Source organism: Lissotriton vulgaris, chromosome 9 (genome assembly GCF_964263255.1).
Source record: "Lissotriton vulgaris chromosome 9, aLisVul1.2, whole genome shotgun sequence".
Classification (NCBI taxonomy): Eukaryota; Metazoa; Chordata; class Amphibia; order Caudata; family Salamandridae; genus Lissotriton; species Lissotriton vulgaris.
Window position 1 is genome coordinate 530,716,584 of NC_141697.1, and position 21,481 is coordinate 530,738,064.

At 44.8% G+C, this 21,481-nt stretch overlaps 1 protein-coding gene across 1 annotated transcript in view; it reads right to left on the reverse strand.

Moving 5' to 3' along the window:
- Window positions 1-14,634, reverse strand: part of MIA (MIA SH3 domain containing) — a 31,022-nt gene extending 16,388 nt beyond the window's left edge. The window contains exons 1-3 of the mRNA XM_086936675.1: window positions 14,293-14,634; window positions 6,180-6,313; window positions 4,114-4,224 (exon numbers count right to left, since the gene is read on the reverse strand). Of these exons, the coding sequence (XP_086792801.1) occupies window positions 4,114-4,224; window positions 6,180-6,313; window positions 14,293-14,416 (369 nt within the window). The 5' untranslated portion in view covers window positions 14,417-14,634. The remainder of the gene's footprint in view (window positions 1-4,113; window positions 4,225-6,179; window positions 6,314-14,292) is intronic.
- Window positions 14,635-21,481: the final 6,847 nt, after the last annotated feature.

Sequence of the window (21,481 nt, forward strand, 5' to 3'; positions counted from 1 at the left end):
AAGGATATGTTTGCCCATGATGCCGCCACTTACTCTGAATCACAAGGCTGAGCACTCTGGAGGGCCAACCTGCCGCTGCACCATCTCATGGACAACGTTTCACCAGACTTTCCTGTGACTGCTCTGAATAGCATGGCAGGCCCAAGACGCGCATATCACTCCCACAGTCTAAAGGCAGGTCATCAGCAGCCTGGCACCAGATTTAGGTTCCGGGCACAGCGCCAGGTGAGTGCTAAAATAAAAAGTATTTGATAATGATTCCTCAAATAATGATTATGATTATTGTAAAAATATTGTTTGCAGTTCGGCACATATTGAACTGGTTTACTGTTTTGTATTGTTAGTAAATCGCTTTCTAATTGACACCTGGGAGACAGATGGCTTGCATATTAAAGCAAGAACTGGGCCCAGGTCATAGGAAGGTGACCGGTTGCTATAGAAACTTCCATGGGCCCTGTAAAGTTGTTTTTTGAGTTTCTTGTGACATTAACACAGAACTTTCTCTGGGTCCAGCCAGCAGTCGACTCTTTACTCCTCTTGAAGTGTATCAGCCCTGTGATTCTGGACACATAGGTTAGCCTTCACTCTTATCAGTGCTCAGCCCAGTGCAGGAGAATATGGGCAAAACGTTTTCTTGGTAACATGCTTTTCTTTTACAATTTATATAGCGTGACCTCAATACAAAGGCATTGAACCTCTTTACATGAGTACTAGTTACATTACACAGGCTCACTTTACACAGGCTCACATTCACATAACTATTTTTCGAACATTAAATTGGAACATAACCTCAACTGCAAACAGTGCCAGGCTGCAAAACTATCGGATCAGTGAAGTAGGAAAGGTAAGAGGCACACTTTAGTAAAGACTTTAATCCCCCCCCCCTAGATTAAGCTAGCATAGCCAATCCCTTAGTAACTCTTCCAGTTCCTATAAGCACACAACTATATACACCCTATGCTCCTGGAGGCCGGCGCCTGACTTACCAGTCCTGAGTGAATGTTGTGGAGGCTTCACCCAAGATCAGCAATGACAGCTGGTGCACAAGGCACCATTAGCTTGAGGGATAGGCCGGCCCCCAAAGAGCCAAATTTGCGGCTTGCCCGAGGTATGTCTGGCTATCAGTGATTGTTGCCTTTACCAAAGAAACAGCCATTTGAAACAGTTTAAAGCCTTAGCATTATAATTAGTAATTCTGTACTCAATGCAGTAAGAATCACGTTGGAAATGCAAAATCAGTTAGGGGGCTTCCATTAAAGAGAATTTACTCTAGGTCTTTTGTAGTGCTTCTCACTGCTCAGAAGTAGGTTGTTTCTGATATTTATCTCTTTACATGGACATTATTCCTTGGTTTTATTTGTGAGAAACTGTCACTCAAGGTGTCACACATTTGGAACTACAATGTCACTCATAAACGAAATTAGTCCTTGGAAATGTCACACATAATCTGAAAACTTGGCAGCCATATGGGTGTGATTTCTGATATTTATGTTTTTCTCGTCTTCAGTACTTTGTTTTGCTCGCGACAAAGTGTCCCTTATAGTCGTTGAATGTCACCCATAATTACTCAGAAATTATTAAAATGCCACACATAAGCAATCTGAAACCTTGGTAGCTATGGGACTGGTTAGCTATAGTCTATTAAACTCAACTGTTTGGCTACAAACCGGTTTGAACTTTGGTCATATGTTTTAGGTGAACTCTGACATGAACCAATTTGCTCCCAGAGTAGGTACGTGCAGTGTGCGTCAAGGGAGTCAACCCTCTCTACTTTGAGTAGATTCTACATAAATTACTCATTCAGCCTCCTGAGCATGGCCATTTCTCTGACTTTAATGCCTTCCTATTGACTCCTGGTGCATTGCCTGTGCATTCTGTCAGTGGAGGGGAGGAAAGTTGCTGCCCTGTGGGAAGCCCCTCAAATGAGCTTCCGTTTTGACCAGCCTCCTAATTTTTGTTGGGGTCTATGCTTGGCCTGATATTCAGTACTATTTCTCTGTGCATAACCCCATTTTTAATTTGGCTTCTATTCTGTCTTTATTCGTTGTGTGTCAGAACCATGAGCTGGGTAAAGCAGTGTCTATCTTGAAACAGAACGCCATATTATTTTTGGGCCTTACAGAATTCCTGGGAGTATATCTTGTGTGTTGAAATAATATGGTACTGTGAGCATTATAGGTTTCAGGCAAGCATGTATTCCTGAATCACACTGCATGACCCAGTGTGTAGTAATTGCATAGCTCAACAATCCCTGGCGGGACAGCACCAAGGATAATGTGCTGCATGGCTAATCACTTACAAGGTCCCAAAGGCGAGACCTATTGGCTATACCAATGCTTGTTAGTATTTGAGGTCTATGAACAACCAGTATTTCTGTGAATATATACAGGGGTTCTAACAACAGCTCTGAAGAGTTATGTGTGAGGCTAAGAGAATGTGAGTAGTGAGGGCTCTATCAGAGTCAGCCTTCCTTACCAGCTCTTCCTTACGGCCCGGCTCCCCTCCATGCTTTGGCTGGTCCTGTTGTTGTGGAAGGACTCAATGTAAGCTAATCCTGGCACAGGCTAGTCATCTACGAACTTTTGTGGGTCAATGTCATTTCCATTAGCGCTGTTCTGAGATGATTCAGCCTCACTTCAGAAGAATTGTGATGGATTTATAGAAGTTAAATCTAACCAGTGTCTGGTATCTTCTGGGTACCACCCACAGGCTATGGATAGTGCAAGCACCTTATCAGAGCAGCTATAGTTCTATTTCCTGATGTAGTGCATACCTGTCCCTGCACGCAAGTTCCTGTGATTATATTTCCTGTTCTGATGCACAAAAGCTATCAAGGCAGGGAACTACAGCTCACATGTGTTGGAGTGCAACCCTGTGGTTAGACTTACTACAAGCAGCCTCCCATCATCTTTTGTTTGTTGTATGTACCACCTTAAGTGGCATGGGTAAGTTTAGGCATTGGTCTCATGCTCATAGTGTCCCTGGGACCAAGCTGTACCTGGCTGATGAGCCCATTACCAGGGCGAAAACGTTCCTGGGTTGCTTGTGTTCCAGTTCAGGGAGGACCTGGCTTGGCAGTTCAGGCAGGGCTGTTCCCATGAGGAGCAAGGTCAAGACCGATTTGCATATGGATGTGGCCAGACTGAGGTGGCATGGTGACCAAAAGAACAATAGGCTGGAGTGCTACTCCAAGAGATTGCCAGTGTTCAGACTTTTTGCAAGCAGCCTCCCATCACTTTTTGTGTGCTTTGACCTTTTGGACAAGTAACTCAACAGTAGCTAAGTTACCATTATGCTACACTTTTAATACATCTCTAACTTTTCTCTAACTACTTTTGTATAGTATTTTAGGTTGTTAATGAAAAGGTCTTCACTGCCCACGTAGTGAGGCTCGTGCTATGTAAATGAAATACATATGAAACTCAACCAACTGAGCTAACCTGGAATCCATCAAGAACAGAGCCCAGACACACCATTGTGAGCAGTGATCTAGAGATTTATATTTCAAGATAGGGAGTAAGTGCCACCTGATCACATTCATGAGGGACATGGAAAAAGTGGATTTTACCATCTGTTTCTTGATTCCATCATTATTTACGAAGTATAAAGATATGCATATTTTAATAATAATTTGGTACTTCAAAGAATACATTTTAAGAACAATGACTAGGTAAAGTGTGAAAAATACATTCTTTGTGAAATTCACCGAATAATCTAAATCCAGAAACTTGAACAAAATGCTTCGAGTGCAAAATGTGTAAGAACCTATTTTTGAAAGGTGGTACTACAAGGAATGCTCATATTTCATCCATTAGCGATCAAATAATTTCATATTGCTGCACGCGGAACCAAAATGTAAGAATGTTTTAGGTTCTAGAATGAAGGAAATGGACTTTATGAGAAAGACAAGAACTGAGATAAAGGCAACGTAGCAACATAGAGCGGGACACACCTTCAGCAGGCAGTGCTGCTATGCTCCCTCAGGAGGGATAAAGGCAGCGTAATCCGCTCCCTTATCTGCTCACTCCACCACTTACCCTACATGGAACCCTACCATCAGCTTTGGCTTTCAAAGTTAAGAAATCATTCCTTTGCTCAGGCCTATGCACTTACATCAGTTTTGACCTCCACTTTCCCAGGCATCAGGTACTGATCCTCGCGAACGATGCTGCTTGGGAAGTACCCCAGTCGTGCTGCCTGTTCACCATAGTATTCACCTTGAACCTGTGAAGATATAAAAAGTCAGAAAAGAGCAATGTGCATGTAGTAGGATTCTCCAAAGATAGGCGAAACCTTCATGCAGGTCGATATAGCTCACATAACCATATTTTGCGGCCCTTAAAGGCTTGCCATAAAGCTTAGTCTGCTTTGTAAAGATTTGAAACATTCTGTCTCGATGCACTTCAATCTTACCTCAGTACCATTACATTCAGTGATGATATTACATTGGAACAATGGTGTACCACTACAAGCTGTGCATTGACGGTACCTCATACCTAGTGGGACACCCTAAGTGCAACTGGTCTGCCCAGACATGGCTCCTGTGTTCACTGTGCACGAAGACTCAGACTGCAACTCACTAATGAGGCCCAACAAGGCAGAAAGCAGCCTGGATTGATGTTCCAGAGAAGAGGCGAACTAGTCTGCTGTTTTGGCTGGACTGTTTATATTTTGGCCGGATGAAGACTGATCTGCATAAGGCTGGTCTCTGTCTGGAGTGCATAGTAAGCAAAAGTACTATGACGTGGAATGGTGCCTATATAATTACCAGTGATTGATTTTAATTTAAGCATTTCAGTCATTGTTTTTCTAATTGAAAGTGCTTCTTGGCACACAACCAGATTGCTTTCTTTTTCCATCCTGGTAAGATTTGCAGTTAAAATCAAATCTAAACCATGGTCTAGCACAGTAGATGAATATTAATACAGAAATAATCATAATTTGTCCATTGAGGAGCCTGACTGGGTCTGTGAAATGGGAGTCGCCTATAGTGTTTCCAGGTGACTTGACCTACTATTCACACACCTTAACTACTAGATGGAAAAATAAATACAGAAAGAAAAATTGTTCTCCAGCCCCAAAAGCAATTAGTAGGTTGTGGAAATTATCAAAATGCAGTGACCTCCCATCATAATCTATAGATAATGTTATGCGGTTCCTACAAATTAAGTAGGACTGTGTATGTGCACAACATGAACTTCAGAATATGCGGACTCAGTTCACATATATCATCTGATAATGTTGACCCAATTCCTAGCTAGCTCTCAGTGCCCCATCTGAAACCCTAACCTTACCTAGGTACCAGAAGGTATCAGCAACCTCGAACATGACCACTCTTATTCCCCAAGGAAATTGTGAAAATAGTCTACCCTTCTGCTGTCACTTTTGCAAGCCCACGGTAAAACAAAAGAAAGATACAAATATGGTTTTCAAACACTTATTGAAACAATCATATTCCAGTTTAGAAAGCGTGAGCTTCAATTATTAGGCAGATGAAACAAGGCATTGTAGCCAGCATTTCAATAATAGTGAAAAAGATAAACAATTCAACCATGATAACAATACTATATTATTATAATGCTATCTAATACTACCTATACTACTGAGAGCATAGTGGGAGTACCCTCTGCCAGATCCATTGGGATAGCCTAACCCTGCATAACTGGGATAGATGTGCCAGCAAACTGGTCTGTGTATAACAGGCCATCAACCTTAGAAGGATGGAAGTCAGAGTCAGCAGGGCTGCATCTCAGTCACAGATCACCGCATTCCAGGATAATCCCAGCAGAAATGCTCCTCGGCCGAATGTTGCACAGAGGCTGTTTATATACTAAAAGAGCAGTTCAAATTGCACTGTGTCAAAGGTACAGAGCTGATGCGATGGTTTGTCGGGAGCCTTAGAGCTGTCTCCAACCGGACAAACAAATATAAGGTCACATCGGTCTATGTGCCTAGTCTTGGACAGAGTGTACGCACAACATGATAGTAATACTTACTTAGAAATTAACTGCATGTACAATGGCTTCTCAGTACATTAACGTGCAAGTGTAAACCATGTAACAAGTCACCATTAGAAAAAGATGTCAAGCTAAAACGTGAAACTAAAATGGAGACTCAGTGCAGGCCCCAATATACTTTACTACAATATGACAAGTTTATAATCACATAAGCTGACTTACACTGCCATACCAAAAGAGCCTCCCCTTTCCTTTTAGCTTGGAGAACACATAGAGTACTTGACCTCTAGCGACGCTGATAAACCTGCAGTCCTGAGCAATGTAGTCCTCCAGAGCGACGCCAATTGAAATCGGATCTAAAAGGGAGATTTAAAAAGATGATCATGAGGAAGTAGGAGATGACTTCCCGTACAACCGATATGCCTATTTCAAAGCTCATGGTCTAATACGTTGAAATTTTTTCCACTTGGGCTTATTCCTTTTTCTGTAGCAGATGTATACATTTTAGAGATTCACAAGGAATCCCACAAATGCTCCTGGAAATCTACAACTGAATTGCCCTACACCTCCTTATTTGTATTACTGGCAACGACAATCAAACAGTCAATCCTATAACAAAACAATATATCCTATAACAAAAATGTTTCACCCTTTCCACCATAACTCTTTCTTCTTAAAGCAGTTTAATGACCTTATAACTTCCACATCATTATGCTACTTCACCAACATCTTATTTGTGGTCTTAACCATCCCTTAGATCTCAAACTAGAGTTCCACAAAGTAGTGATGAAAGACGCTAATACATGACTATCTACTCAGCAACACATAACAAAGATAGCGCAGCAGGCATAATTATAGTGCTGATTGACACCATCTCCTTTGAAAATCATACAGAATCTTTTTCATCTGAGCTTCAATTTCTTGCAAAGGAAACCTGTAGGTCTACTGTTAGAGCACACATTTTGCTCTTTCATTTGTAGGGGTGCATCATAATCATGGGTACTACGCACCTACATATAATCCTTTATCGTATTAATCTAGGCCATTAGAACGTGAACTGTAATAACATGAAAAATGTGTTAGGGATATTTACGATGTAAACGTGAAGTAATTAACGTTGCAACTACATGTGGTTAGTCGAAAACATTAACATGCAGAATTCATACATGTCGCTGACAAGTACTCACACAATTGATGTTCTTATAGAACGTGTTAACTTAGGGGCTGACTACGATGTCATTAGGATAGCCTTCCGGACGAGTCGGTTCCAGAAAGCTTTCCGTACGACTCGCACTCTGGGAGTCCCACCGACCGATTGCGATGTGTCCCTATGTCTACGGACTCGGTTCGGTCGGACTCTCATTGAAATTCAATATGAGTCTGTCTACCCAATGTGAACACAGGCTCCCATTGAAAAAGGGGGGGAAGCGTGCACCCTGTGGTGGGCAACCCCATAGTGCACGCCACATTGTGCATGCATGGAAAGGGGGGACCCATTGGTGCCCCCGCTAACAATTTAGAGGGCCCTAGGTGAAGGGGGCCTGCTACAGGCCCCCAAAATCTGATTCCCACAGCTGTTTCGTCTTGGCAAAACCAAGTCAGTACGGCTGTCAGAATCGGTCATCGTACTCGCTCGTACAGAAACCATCCCCATTGAGCTGTACGATTCGGCTCCAAATGTGTCGGACTGCTTGAATCGCTTTTGGAAAATGATTAGGTCAGCCCGGACGGCTTCCTCGCATCGTACTCGGTCGTCCAGAAAGGTGGACGATTCAGTCGGAAACATAGGCTCCGACATAGGCTCCAATTCGGATTCACTTAATCCAAATCATTTTTTGTGTGTAATTTCATGAGGCCTTCTGCTAATTCTCATGTTGACCGATTTCTGTAGGCCTGAATTGACTTTTTTCCCTGGAAGCTCTCGCATTAGATTTATTGGTAAATTTCATGTGCATGTTGAATTTTTTCTTTCTCACGTTTCAGTTGCATCCTTGTTAGCTAGAATAATGTCTTTGTTTTAGGAGTTAGGCTTAGGAAAGAGAGAATACATTGAACGGCAATACTGATAATAAAGAACTGTTGTATTTTTTTCATCGGAGTAAGCCTGGGAATCAAGGTCATCTCGCCAAGGCACTGGACCATCACTGCTGTGTAGAACGTTACCTACAAGGAGGTGGTTTGAGTGGATGGTGTGATGCCGCAATGCATCTTGGGATACTACTTGCAAAGTGAAGTATCTAAGTTGGGGACAGTGTCCGGGGACTTCTGCCTTGCCTTGAGAAACATAGCATCTTAGAACAAGCTCTGTATCTTTATGCTACTTAACCCATCCAAACGTGAGGGGACCTTTTGGAAGACTTTATGTGCTGACACCTTTATGGGTCTTGTCTTGGGAAATGCTAAGTAGGGATGCCACGTTAGTGGTAGAGTAGGGACAGACTAATGCTTTATATCCAGGAACCTCCAATGAAGGGGAATCTCAACGTTGTTGCTATTATCTTATGTATCCTGATTCTTGAACTGATTATTCCGAGTATGCTGAGCTGCCTAAACTTCGCCCATATGTTTAGCTTTGTATTAGTTCCAATATATTTCTACACCCTCATTTTGAAGTGCTTGTATGTCCAACTATTCTTAGCTTTGTAATAAACTAACTAAACTCAAGTGGGAGTCTATGATTCTTTGGAGTCGTAGTTCATTGGAACTGTAATGATTGATTCGTTAAAGATTTTCCTCCCCTCCACGCTTTGATGATGACAAAAAGAGACATTGGCTAGGGGTTCTAGAGTAGATCTATAACGTGGAACCCGGCACCTTCACTACCAACCAGATGACTGCCAATATACTCCCAACTTCTTATGAGATATTGCAATAACGTTTTCTTGAAAAACTCTCCTTTGCATTGACAGTGACTGCAATGTCTTTTGTGTTATAATCTTTAAAATGTACCTTACTTTTATGTACAAACCTTTCCTTTTTATGTACATACATCTTTAAGCATTACCTTACTTTACATATAAACATTTTTAAACATTATTAATACTATCACCCCACTTTTAATATAATCAGTTAAATAAAAAGATGGCGCCTTAGATTCAGGAAAGTTGAACGCCTCATAAGATGTTGTGCTAGACACCTAAGCAAGCAAGGAGAAAGAAATAGACTTCTAATCAGGGGCGGACTGGGAACAGCAACCAGCCCTGGTATATTGTTGCTCGACCGGCCCTGGTAGCGGGAGGTTGGGGGTGGTGGGAAGGTCAGAGGGGATGCTAGAAAAAAGGCTGCTCCCGCTTTTGTGACGGCGCCCCCTGTGAAAAAACCATCCCGCACACCCTTCCAGCCCACCTGGGAAATGCCCGGTGCAGCTCACTAAAAACCGCGAAGCCTGATTTTCCACAAGAAAACTGCCAAGCCTTACCCCAAATGCCTCCTGTGCTTCAGTCAAACTGAATAAATCCCTCGGAGAATTGCATCCACTGTTCTCTGCCAAATTTCCTGGCTTCTGTGCTTAAATGACTGCACGGGCCAGATTTCCAGTGACCAGCAAAAGGAGGCCGTCGAAGGATTCGCTGCTCCTAACCTTATCGCCCCTGTTTGCCGTGCAATGTGTGTGTACAGTTGTTACGGTGTTCCATAATCCGCTGCCCCCCGTGAGGCAGTGGCCCCCCCTGTTTTGCGCATGCGTACGCATGCGCACATTATGGCCGATGACGAAGTACCACGCCCACCATCATTCCGTGTCATCATCATTGCGCATGCTCTATTCGAACATGGCTCGCGTCTCGGGCAGAAAGCGCCCGCGGGGTCCTTGTGCCGACCTCTGTACACAGCCCGTCTCCGTGCCCCCCCACCTGCAGGCCGGTATTGCCCCGCATTAAAGCTGCTACATATTTTGCGTGATAAATAAATTCCATTTCTGACAGCTCTCAGCGTATCCCCAGTAAGTGTCCTCAATTCTTTAGCCTTTCCTTGCTATCGGTCCATCTGATCGGCCTCACTCGGACTTCTTCTCAGACCCCTCTCCCTTTCCTGCTGTAATCAAATCTCCATCATAGATGGGGATTAACATGACATTAATTAAAATGAATTTAGAACTGTTCCAGCCTCGTACACCGCCTCGGGCTGCTGGCGGCTCGAGGCTGTGAACAATGTTGGCACAAGGACCCCGCGGGCGCTCTCTGCCCTTCTCCGCCCCGTGACGTAGGGGGTGCAGCCACACACGGGGATACAGTGAATCTCGGAACAACGGCACTTGCGCTCATAAGGAGCTTAGTCAACGTCTCCGCTAGACATTTTGTAGCATGTTGTAGCTGCAGATCTATACAATACAGCGTCTGCACATACTCCATGCAAACAACTTTACCACACAAAGAAAATGACGGCCTTAAGTGTAGGGAAATGCGTCTGGAAAGGGTACAGTGAGACACTGTATTCCTTCACATTTTGAACAAATGAGTGATTGTTGTTAATGCTGCTTTTGTTCAATTAACAAGTTGAATTTTGAATTTAAAAATCAGCTTTTTTTAAGTTTAAAGAGAAATTTATTGAAAACAGAAAGGAGATACATTCATTGAAATACATATGGATACAACATTGGATAATAAAAAACAGAAAAGCAATATCAATCAATTTAGAAATAAGGGAGAAGGAAGAAAAAAGGTGAACTTAAGTACATATGAAATAACAATATATAAATGTCTACTGTAAGCATCATAAACAAGCATTTGCAATGCAACAGGTCTCGCATTTCGCAAGTTTGAGCTATTGGCATTGTAAATGACAATGCCTTTTATTTATGTTTTGTTTTTTGAAACAAATAAAACACGTTGTTATTTATAATGGCAGTAGCTTAAACTTGCGTAAATGCGAGACCTATTGCATTGCAAATGCTTGTTGAATTATGTGGCCACGCCGATAGGTGCTGCTGGCCAATTTTACAAGAAAATTAGGGCATCCATGCCCAGTTGTGTTTTTTTTTTATTACAACACCACAAGTGCTCGCCTTATTCCCACAGAAGCGTTCGACCATGTCCCGGTCCTGCAGAGAACCCTGAATTCGTATTGGGTTCTGATACTCGTCGACCTCACCCAGCTAGCAGTATCTACCACTTAACCCATAGCAAAATCGTGCATACAAACAGGACACTTGGTCTGGTGTACTGTAGTGGTGCTTAGCTGTTCATGGCAGGTTGTTTTGGTTAAAAAAATGATATGTACCACCATGCTTCCTTGTAAAAATAAGGACTGGTCGGTTATGTGTAAGGATGTGATGTCATTAATGTTCTTTTTTGTAAAATTGTAATTGATGTTGTATTATCGAACTTTCATAAATGTGTATCTACTGATTGTCCTTTACAAAGTCATGAGTTAATGTTTTTGTGTATTGGTTTTTGAAACATTGAATCACCAAAACCGCCTTAGACTTCAAGGTGGTTGTTTCAACAGTTGTTAATTATTAATATACGTCCAAACATCTCTTTTGTACTATATATTTCGGTGGCCTAGTTTGGACGTTAATATAGCCCAGCCCCTCTAGGTTAAACATATTACATGACAGTACAGGCACACAAAGGCTTTAATGGCGCTGAGGAAGGGGCTGGCTGCTGCACTCAGCTGGTGTTTGAGGCAGAAGATTTACTGAGTATGACTGAAAAGGAGATGTTTCTTCTCCTGGAAGGTGATAAATCTGCTTCCTAGGCTACTGCAGAGGACCAAGTGGAAGAGCATTTGTTTCAGTCCTAAGGCCTGTGGAGAGAAAAGTTGGCAGTGGCAATTGTTTAAGATGCTTTCTTATTCTTTTTAAATTCTGTTGACTTTTTCTTGAGTGAAAAGAATTTGAAAAATAAACAATGCCATTTATAAAGACGGAAAATAATGAATCCAATATACAGCTTTGAAGTATCTTTTGGTATGTGTTTGCTTTTTTCCTACAGGGATTTAATTCTTCCCCCCTTTTTAAAAATAGAAATAAAAAAGTTTTACGAACAAGCATTGGCAAAGTTAATAACGTGGCACTCTCGTTATAAAAGCACGACCTAATTAGTACTTGCTGTCTCCGTCATTCAAAGTGATCTCATTTGCGCAAAGAGATCCGTGACACAGAGATAAAGTGATATGCCGAGGATCACACAATTTAGCCAAGTGATCACAGCAGGATTCTAACACAATGGTATAATACACAATTCAGCCACTAGATTAGGATTTATTTATTTATTTATTCCACCAAGCGGGACTGTACAAAGAGCCTGAACAGATAAACATCTAATTTTATTTGCGCAGATAAAGTTCCTGTAGACACTACAGGATACGCCGAAGTTACAAAAGATACGCAAGTTTGAAAAAGTTAATTATTTTGAAAGTAATCCACAGAAATACTTTCTGTGCTAATGAAAACCACACTCTGGCGAGGCTTGGCCGTTAAAAGTTAAGCAGCCGAGGCCTGCCGCTGACACGCTCGAAGCTCCCTGCTGATAGCAGGGTGAGGTCACGGCCAGGCCTCCCCTTTAAGAGGCAGGAGCGCAGCGGGCGCTCTGGTATGTGTTTGTTTTGGGTCTGAGGACGGGAAGTGGAGAGAGATGGGGGTTCGCCTGCGCCTTTGGGGGTTCGCCTGCGCCTTTAAGGCTTGCCACACCTGCTCTGGTTCAGCAGGTTTGGAGCCAAGGAGAAGGGAAGCAGGGAAACAGTCTGGAAGAGCGAGGCGAGGAGAGAGGTAAGGGCAGGAAAAGGGGAGAGAGAGTCAGTGCGCATGAGAGGGGCTAGTGCTTCGAATCTACTCTTGATCTGAAAATGCCCCTGAGGTATTAACAGAGGTCCCTATTGGCCCAGTTAGACATGTACAGTGTATCATGTGGTGTTTTAGAAAGTTCCAGGAGTAAGGTGCGGTCTTGTCGAAATCGTAAATTTTAATATTATTCTTAATTAGTAAAGTGTTTTTTTCCGCCAGATTTGGGAAATTTGGTACCAGATAGTGTTATAATCAGGGTTCAAAACCTGATACGTGTATTGGTTTAAATTATATAGATAAATATGATCCTCTGGAATTATGCGGCAGGGAAGGCCTTATTTTATGCGGCAGCGTTAACTAAACAAGGGAAAGGTATACTATCTCCCAACAAGAATGAAACGAACTGCTGCACGCGCACCAGCGCGAGACACCGCAAAAACGATCCCGTTCCCCAGGTTCAGGCGTGAGTAGTGCACGAGGTTAAGGAGCTCGAGACGCCGCCGTGAGCGTGCACGTAAGCAGGGGAGGATCGCCGGAGAAGACATGGAGCCTGATGCCGATGCAGAGAACTGACCTGCTGCGGAGGGAGAGTGACACGCGGAAAGAGCCAGGTGAGTGGGGGTGTGTGGTATTGGTGGGGGAATGTGTGTGTGCATGTGTCTGAGTGTGCCGCTTAGTTGTGTGGGGTGGGGGTTCTGTGCACTCCTGTGTGTGTGTGTGTGTGTGTGTGCGCGTGATTGAGAGGCGAGAGGCTGCCTTGCACAGTTGGAGCAAGAGATGTGCACGGCTGGGGGGGCGGGGCCAGGGGGCGCGTCCACGAGGTGTAATCGGCGCTCGTGGCCAGATCTAGGTCGCTTGACAAGGATCTCGGTCACAATAGGTCTAGCGAGACCTAAAAAGCATGAAAATCTGGCCCAAAACAGTAATTGTTAGGTAATACACCCAATACAAGTAAAAATGGAATCAGGGGGGTTTCGGTCATTCTTTAGTTACAGGTGAGACTTTAGAAAATCTTTTGGCCGAATCATCTTAAACATCTGTTCTTATTATGGTAGCCAACCACCTCCGGGGACATCTATGGGAATTTCCACATACAAGCAAATAACTGACCACGGTCATGGGGTGAAGGAGATTGGAATTCATCGCCCCTGGACAGAACCAAACTCCCAGAAAGTAAAATCTAAAAATATATTAATTTGTAATATTAAGCTCTCACCATGGACTGAAAAAAGTGTTTTTTACTGGCAGTTTGCACTAATTTGGCGCCAGCTGGCCCCACCTCACCTTTTGGAAGTGATGGCTCTGCAGGGAGTACACCACGCTATTAACACACAAAACAAAACCTTGGAAAATATTCCTAGCACGGAGGGCAGGAGCATGTCCACATCGGTATGGCGGAAGGATATTATGGGTGACTAGGCTCCACGTGGGAGTCCCTCCGCTGGAGCAAACAGCCCTGACAGCCTTAAGAAGCAGTCCAAATGCTGTACGCAGAGCTATACGAAAACTACGCAACATAATATATCATAACATAACTTCTCCCTAGGTGCCAGCTGCCACCCCCTCGAAGTACAGATTTTGAGTCAGTTTATATATAAATATAATACTCACGGCTGCATTCGTCGTCTGCACAAAGTTTCCTTTCTGCTAGTTTCCCCATCTTCCTGCCCCCATGTGCACTCACAAGAAGAGCTAAAAAGCCCGCCAACAGAAGAAGCCGCGCTGTGGCGCACATTTTCAGAAGAGCTTTCTCGGGTTTTTTAATTCTTCTATTTGGTAAAAATATTTACGAAAAAGCAACGCGGCGCCTCTGCGAGCAGCCACAACCGACGTAGCCACGGATGCTTTGCTCTCCGTTAGAGAGCAATGTAGATGTTTGCTGAAGGAAAATTCTCCTGGCCTGCACCAGTGCCTCAGGAAAACACTTCTCTGTTTTCGGTCGCCTCCCACGCCATTTTTGGAATGTCTTGGTTCTCATCCTGGAAGAATGATGTCATAGTTGACATGGTTGCTGCTAAAAGGATAATTGAGGAAAACTATTGTGTCATTACAATAAACAATAATATATATGTGTGTGTGTGTCTATGTGTGTATGTGTCGGTGTGTGTGGGTATCTATACACACACACACTCACACATACATATATATATATACACACACACACATGCGAACACATATATATTTAAGCCCTTTTGGTCACACTAGCAGCACAGCTTCCATTGGTGCAGCAGATGTAGTGGCACCAGGCTCAGAGGCCTTAGGGGCCCACTAAACTCTGATTATTGATGCATTTTATAATTCAAACATCATCCGAGGAGTCAATTTCATTTCATGCACTAGGGCCCATGACTCACTGGCTACCCTACTGCCTCAAAGGCTTCAAAAGAACACTATATGGTCTTGTACCCAGGAATCGATAGACTGAACATTGTACACACATCTAACAAAGCATCCGTGTTTAATCACACAGTACGTGAATATACATAACTTCCATATGTGCACATTAAGCAGAATTCTGTACATACATCAAACACAGTACATCCGCCATGATCATCACGGGTCAGATAATCCCGTTTTGGACACAAACTGCTGTCTGTGTCCCAAATATTCCTACAATTTGGGTTAAAATTGTTTGAGCAAACAGCGCACATGATCCCATGCACTATTACAATTGTGTTCTCCATTATGAAGTACACAACTCATAATTGGGTGCAAGTTGCACAGCCAGTAATTTGCGCACATCGTAGTACAAATTAGCTTGCTGCCCCATTGTGATCGAGCCAAATGCTAGGTATCAACGTGTGCACAAAAGCAGGCTCCTCCAAATCACACACCACTCACATAACACTCCACGGGACACATCTGACAAAACATTACGCACACATCCACAGGGGCGTAGCTTGGTCATTATGATTGGAGAGTGTGAGCTTCAGATTTCCCAATAATCACACTGGGAACACATAATATGAGAATTAGGACATGAGGGGGCTTAAGAGCAGTGAAAAGAGAGGAGTGAGGATTGTTAGGGGTACTTAAAATGCAATATTTTTCAAACAAAACATTTTTTAAGGCCTTTAAAACATAGACGAGAGAGAGAGTATGTGTGTTTTTGTCTGGGTGGGCATGTAAAAATCCCAGGTGAAATTCAACAGACAATGCACATTACCTGACTAAAAGAACGTGTTACCAACTATGTACAAGAGAATACATTTTTTAGGGGTGGTGTAAGATCTCAAACGTACCCCCTGGTGCTACGTCCCTGCACATCTAGCAACTCAGGAATACACAATATAGTTTAGTATCACCTTGCTCACAACAGCATTGTATTCATCAAGATATAACACAAAATATCTTTCAACAGAACACTTTAAGACAAAGTTCTTAACATGCATCCAAAGCAGCCTAAATATACAATTAACTGGCTATTAGGGTCTGTTGCGGTCAGCATTAATGGCGGGTAGGGAGGGGGTCTCACGGCGGGAGGAGGTATGTTGGGAAATGTAATAATACATTTTAAAAACGTACCTGTCTGCCGGCCGGCCGGGTCCCGCGTTTTCTCAGCCCCTACTCATGGCTCTCTTGCCTCCGGCAGGAACAGGAAGCAGGCAGCCTCCCTCCCCTCCCCTAAGCCAATAGTGTTGTGATTGGTCGGGACGGCATCCAGCCAGGCGCCTATGGGGAGCCGATTTTCTCCATGTAGGCTGCATTGCAGCCTGCATGGAGAAAGGGCAGAGTGCGCATGACTGGTTTTGGCGGTCCCAGAGGGCTGACCAAACCAGTCATGCTCATTCAGGAGTGGGCACACCACTCCTCTCCTACCCAGCCTTGCTCGTAGAGCAGCCCCGTCCACCCGCCCGCCCGCCCACAACCAAACACTTCTGCTTTCTCGCAAATATAAAATGGTATTTTTACCATTTTATGTTTCTGCTTCTTGCACTGCGAGAAAGCAGGGGGCGACGCTCCTCCCCCTAGTGGAGGAGCCCCCCCTGAATAGGGCACCCAACAGCACTTGCTTCCAACTCACCACTTGCTTTCGACCGATCTGTACCAACAATAGGACACTTAAGCTAGCAAGTACAGCCCTCTGATCTCACTTACTAAATTAAAATTTTAAAGCAGGCACATAGCCTCCACAGAGGTATCATTCCATTTACTTAACCATCTTCATATTTACACAGGCATTGGTGAAGCCAATATGGTTTGAATTTTTTACTTATTGGCTATACCAATAATGCCTCAACATCATCTCCTACGCCGACGACACCCAGCTCATCCTCTCCCCCACCAAAGACCCGCACACCGCCAAAACCAACCTCCACAAGGGTATGAAGGCCGTCGCTCAATGGATGAGGAGCAGCCGACTGAAGCCGAACTCTGGTGGCCAACCACGCTAGGAGCAGCACCAACACCCACTGACCACGCACGCAACCTAGGAATCATCCTCGACTCCTCCCTCTCAATGTCGAAGCAGGTAAGCGCCGTCTCCTCCTTCTGCTACAACACCCTGCGCATGCTCCGCAGGATCTACAAGAGGATCCCCACTGAAACAAGAAGAACAGTGACACAGGCCCTCTTCAATAGCAGACTAAACTACGGCAACGCACTCTACGCAGGAATCTCAGCCAATCTCCTACGACAACTACAACGCATTCAAAACGCCTCCGCCCGTCTGATCCTCAACATCCCTCGCCGCAGCCACATCACCCCCCACCTGAGAGACTTACACTGGCTCCCCGTCGACAAAAGGATCACCTTCAGACTTCTCATCCACGCACACAAAGCACTACACAACACCGGACCAGGCTACCTTAACAGTAGACTCAGCTTCTACACCCTGCCAACTCCGCTCTGCCAGCCTCGCCCTCGCCGCTGTTCCTCGCATCCAACGAGCCACCTCCGGCAGCAGATCCTTCTCCTTCCTCGCCGCCAAGACCTGGAACATACTGCCCACCCTCCTGCGGCAGACCCTAGACCTACTCACCTTCAGAAGACAAACTCCTCAAGACCTGGCTCTTTGAGAAGTAACACCCCCCCCCCCCCCCCCCCAGCGCCTTGAGACCCACGCGGGTGAGTAGCGCGATCTACAAGTAGACTGATTGATTGATTGCCAATGATTTCTGCCAAAGCTGTGAAGCATCGGCAAAAGAAAAAGGCACAACATGCGATCATGGATATGATCTCCTATGCGTCATGATGCTGCTAGTGATATTGTCATTCCATAGATGCTTGCATGCGTGATGAGATTCACATGCCTCTGAAATTAAGTGGCAGTATTATATTATTTTTTGTACTTACTAGTCCAAAATGGCAGACAGTGTCTGCAGCACGTTCCCTCATGGTGTGGCATGCATGTTACACCATGCACAAACAAGGGTGCAAATTCCCCCTGCATGCATCCCTAGGCCCAGGAACAGCATGGGTGCCCTGTTGGAGCCCCCTTTGTTGCCTTTCCATCACCTTTTCAAGGCAGGCTCCCCGCTATGAAAGGGTCAACGGACAGGTAACTCGTAATATGCTCTGCAGTGCAGATGCAGCACTACCGGCACTTTGCAGCTCCCTGACCGCTGCACGACAGCCGCGGCATCCTGGATCCCCGGCAGACGCAGTGGTCCTGTGGTGGTCCATCTGGCCAACTTGTAGTACTGCTGGCGGACCAGCAGTGTTGCCGTGGTCGGACCGCCACAGCGAGTACGGTGGTCCTATGGATTGCTGTACTCGTAATAAGGCCCTATGACTTTATTCAACACCACACGACTACCAACAGTTCAACAATGCCACGGAATTGGCATAGGTTGCCCTGTAAAAAACCACAACTCACATTAAGAAAAGATGCTTTACATATAACCCGAGCATGACTCCAATAAATCCCCCAAATATTGTCGGTTTAATTAATTAATTTATTTATTTTAAGGTTTCATAGAGCGCAAACCAAACCCATGAGGGTATCGGAGCGCTTTACAGGATTGAAGAGTGGTATAGAAAGGACTTAGGAGGGGAGGATATCAATGGGATACAAAGAGTAATGTACATTGTGCCGGAAAAACAAGCAGTCTCAAATTCCGGATACATTTGGGATAAAGACAGTAGTAGTCTCAGCTCCTGGTTGGGATGCCCAGAAGGGCCGGGAAGATATCATCCGGAAAAAGTCAAGGATAATGCTGTAGTGGTGGGTGGTACAAGGTCGTAGAGGAGAATGTAATGCGATCGTTAACATTGGCTGCTAGCGCAACACTGACATTTCAAAGACAAAGGAGAATGACAGCCACTTTTCGCCATGTTTGAAGATCGAGGGTGTGATGGGCTTGTGTTAGAAATGCAAAGAAAGAAGCATGCTCCGAGGACTATTAATCCAAAATAATCAAATAGAAAAATAAAAAAGCAAAATGCACTTATTATTGGGGTTTGTCAAAAAAGATCTTACAAACCGCACCGATTTACCCGGATTTCATACAACACATTGAGAATTTGTTGTTTGCATCTGACCATCTTTCTACGCTCACACGTAAACTTCTAAAATTGCCAGTTCTCAAATACCCGAAGGTGCCCTGGGATTTGAAAGCACAGACCTCTCACTGTACACAGAATTTACGATTGCTTAATTAAAATGCAAAAATGTGAATGTGAAAACATTCCACGAGCTTTTGGAAGCTACACTGGAAAGGATGTTAGTTGTATTTTAAACTTGCATCTGTTATTAGTGGGGCAAATAAACAACATTTTGGATAAACACAGGCAGGGACTCTGCGGCGGATGTGGAGGAAGCTCACACACTTCACTCTGGGAGAGCTTTGCACCTACAAAGAAAAAAACCTTTGACAGCAAATTTCACCACCAAATCAGAGCTTAATTTGTACGAATAAAAAAAGAAATGCTAATGCCCACAGAGGCACAGCCAGTGTCAGGGTCGGATTGGGATCACAATTCGGCCCGGGCACTGACGAAAAAAGTGGCCCACATTCAAGAGGCGTGGCCCATATTTAAGGGGCGTGGCCCACATTCAAGAGGCGTGGCCCATATTTAAGGGGCGTGGTCCACATTCAAGGGGCGTGCCCTTTCATGAAACACTATTTGCACAGACAAGGAATGAAAGTGGGAGGATACTGTTCTTGCACAGGACACAGGGCAAAGGTGCTAATGGCCTACATGCTGAGCAACTAAAAAAAATAGCAAGGCCCCTTTCTGTCACAAAATTATTCCAGCCCTCCAGCACAGGAGCTACCTGAAAAGCAGCAAAGCCCCTGCTATTACTAACCTACTTAGCCCTCCCCAGACCTTCTGCTCAGGAGCACATGAACAGAGGTAAGGCCCCTGCAATTAGTAAATTAATCAGCCCTCCAGGCCTCAGGAAAATGTCCTGGCAGGGGAGCACAAAACACAGCTTTCTGGGTCATCCAAGGTAGCCAGGTAGCCAGGGGGAGGCTGAGGTGAAGCTGGTGCATGGGAAGTGCCTTCCCAGTGTGTTCTGGCAGTTTGAGTGTTTACCATTTACTGTAGTATTACCCTTGTACCTGTGTATGGTACCCTTTTGTAACTTGCACACGTCACTTTTCTCTGGTATCACACTGTATGCTACCTCTCACTTTTGTTTGCTTTAGATACTTGCACAAGTGCCACCATTGCCTATGTAACGTTTGTTCTTGTGCTGGAGTGTCTGCCATTAATTGCAGTATTATAGCTCTACTTGTACTTAGTATGCTTTTGTAACCTGCACACATATCACCTTTTCCTCCTGTAATGTACCAATTGCTACCTCATGTATTTTGGTTGCTCACTATTGTCACTTTTGATTCATGTAACTTAACGTTTGCTTTTGTAATTTGTCCACTTGTAATTTTTCTCCTCATGTATTATTGCTGTTCCTTGTGTGAAGCGCTCTGACACCTTCGGGTAAAGTCTGCGCTATATAAAATTGCATAAAGAAATAAATAAAATAAAAAAATTCCAATCATCACCTGGCCCCCACAGCAAGACCCATTCTATCTCGCCCTGAATGTGAAGGGCTGTGGGCGAGGTGCTAAGACTAACACCGTTTCTGGGCTGCATGGGCCCCAGGGGGGCCGAGGTGCAAATGGCTCAAAGGCCTGAGAAACACCTGACCCCCAGGGAGGCCGATTCTTGCAATCACCCCTCCCCAGCCCAGCCTCAGCTTGATTGCTTGGCCGGGCAGGGGTGAAGGAGAGGCCACACAGCTGACAATCGTCGGCCGCACAGCGAGGCTGCTTTCATTTTCTCAGTCTCTGTCTCCGTGCACTCTGTGGGCCGTTTTTAGGTTTCGCTGGGGAACGGAGCTGTAAGCTCCGCCTCCAGAGAAATCTCTTGATTACAGTAAGGACTCTGGAATACGCCCCCCTGTCCCATTGGCTAGCTCCATAAATGGAGGCTAGCCATTGGAACAGAGAGGCGTCCGTCATGGCTGGACCAGATTCAGGGGCGTTCCCGAGAATCTTTGGCTTTTGGCTACGTCATGATACGTCAGCCAAAAGCCGGGAACGCCCCCGAATCTGGTCTGGCAGGGCCGTGCTTGCTGCTGTCCTGCCTTACTCTGTGTCCCTCCTCCCGCCGTCCCCCCTCAACCCTCCCCCCTCCTCGCTGTCCTGTGCACGTTTCCCGTTTTTCGACCATGGCCGCCGGAGGAAGCCCTGGTGAGTGCGTGTTAAATCTTGCCTTCCCGCCCCCTCCTCCCCCTCCCCGTGTGTCCGTTCCGCCCCCTCCCCGTGTGAAAGGGATTTGTTTCTGGAGCTCGGCTCGGGTCCATTCCCGCCCCCCCCTCCCGCTCGGAAGTGCGTGTGCAGTTGCTCAT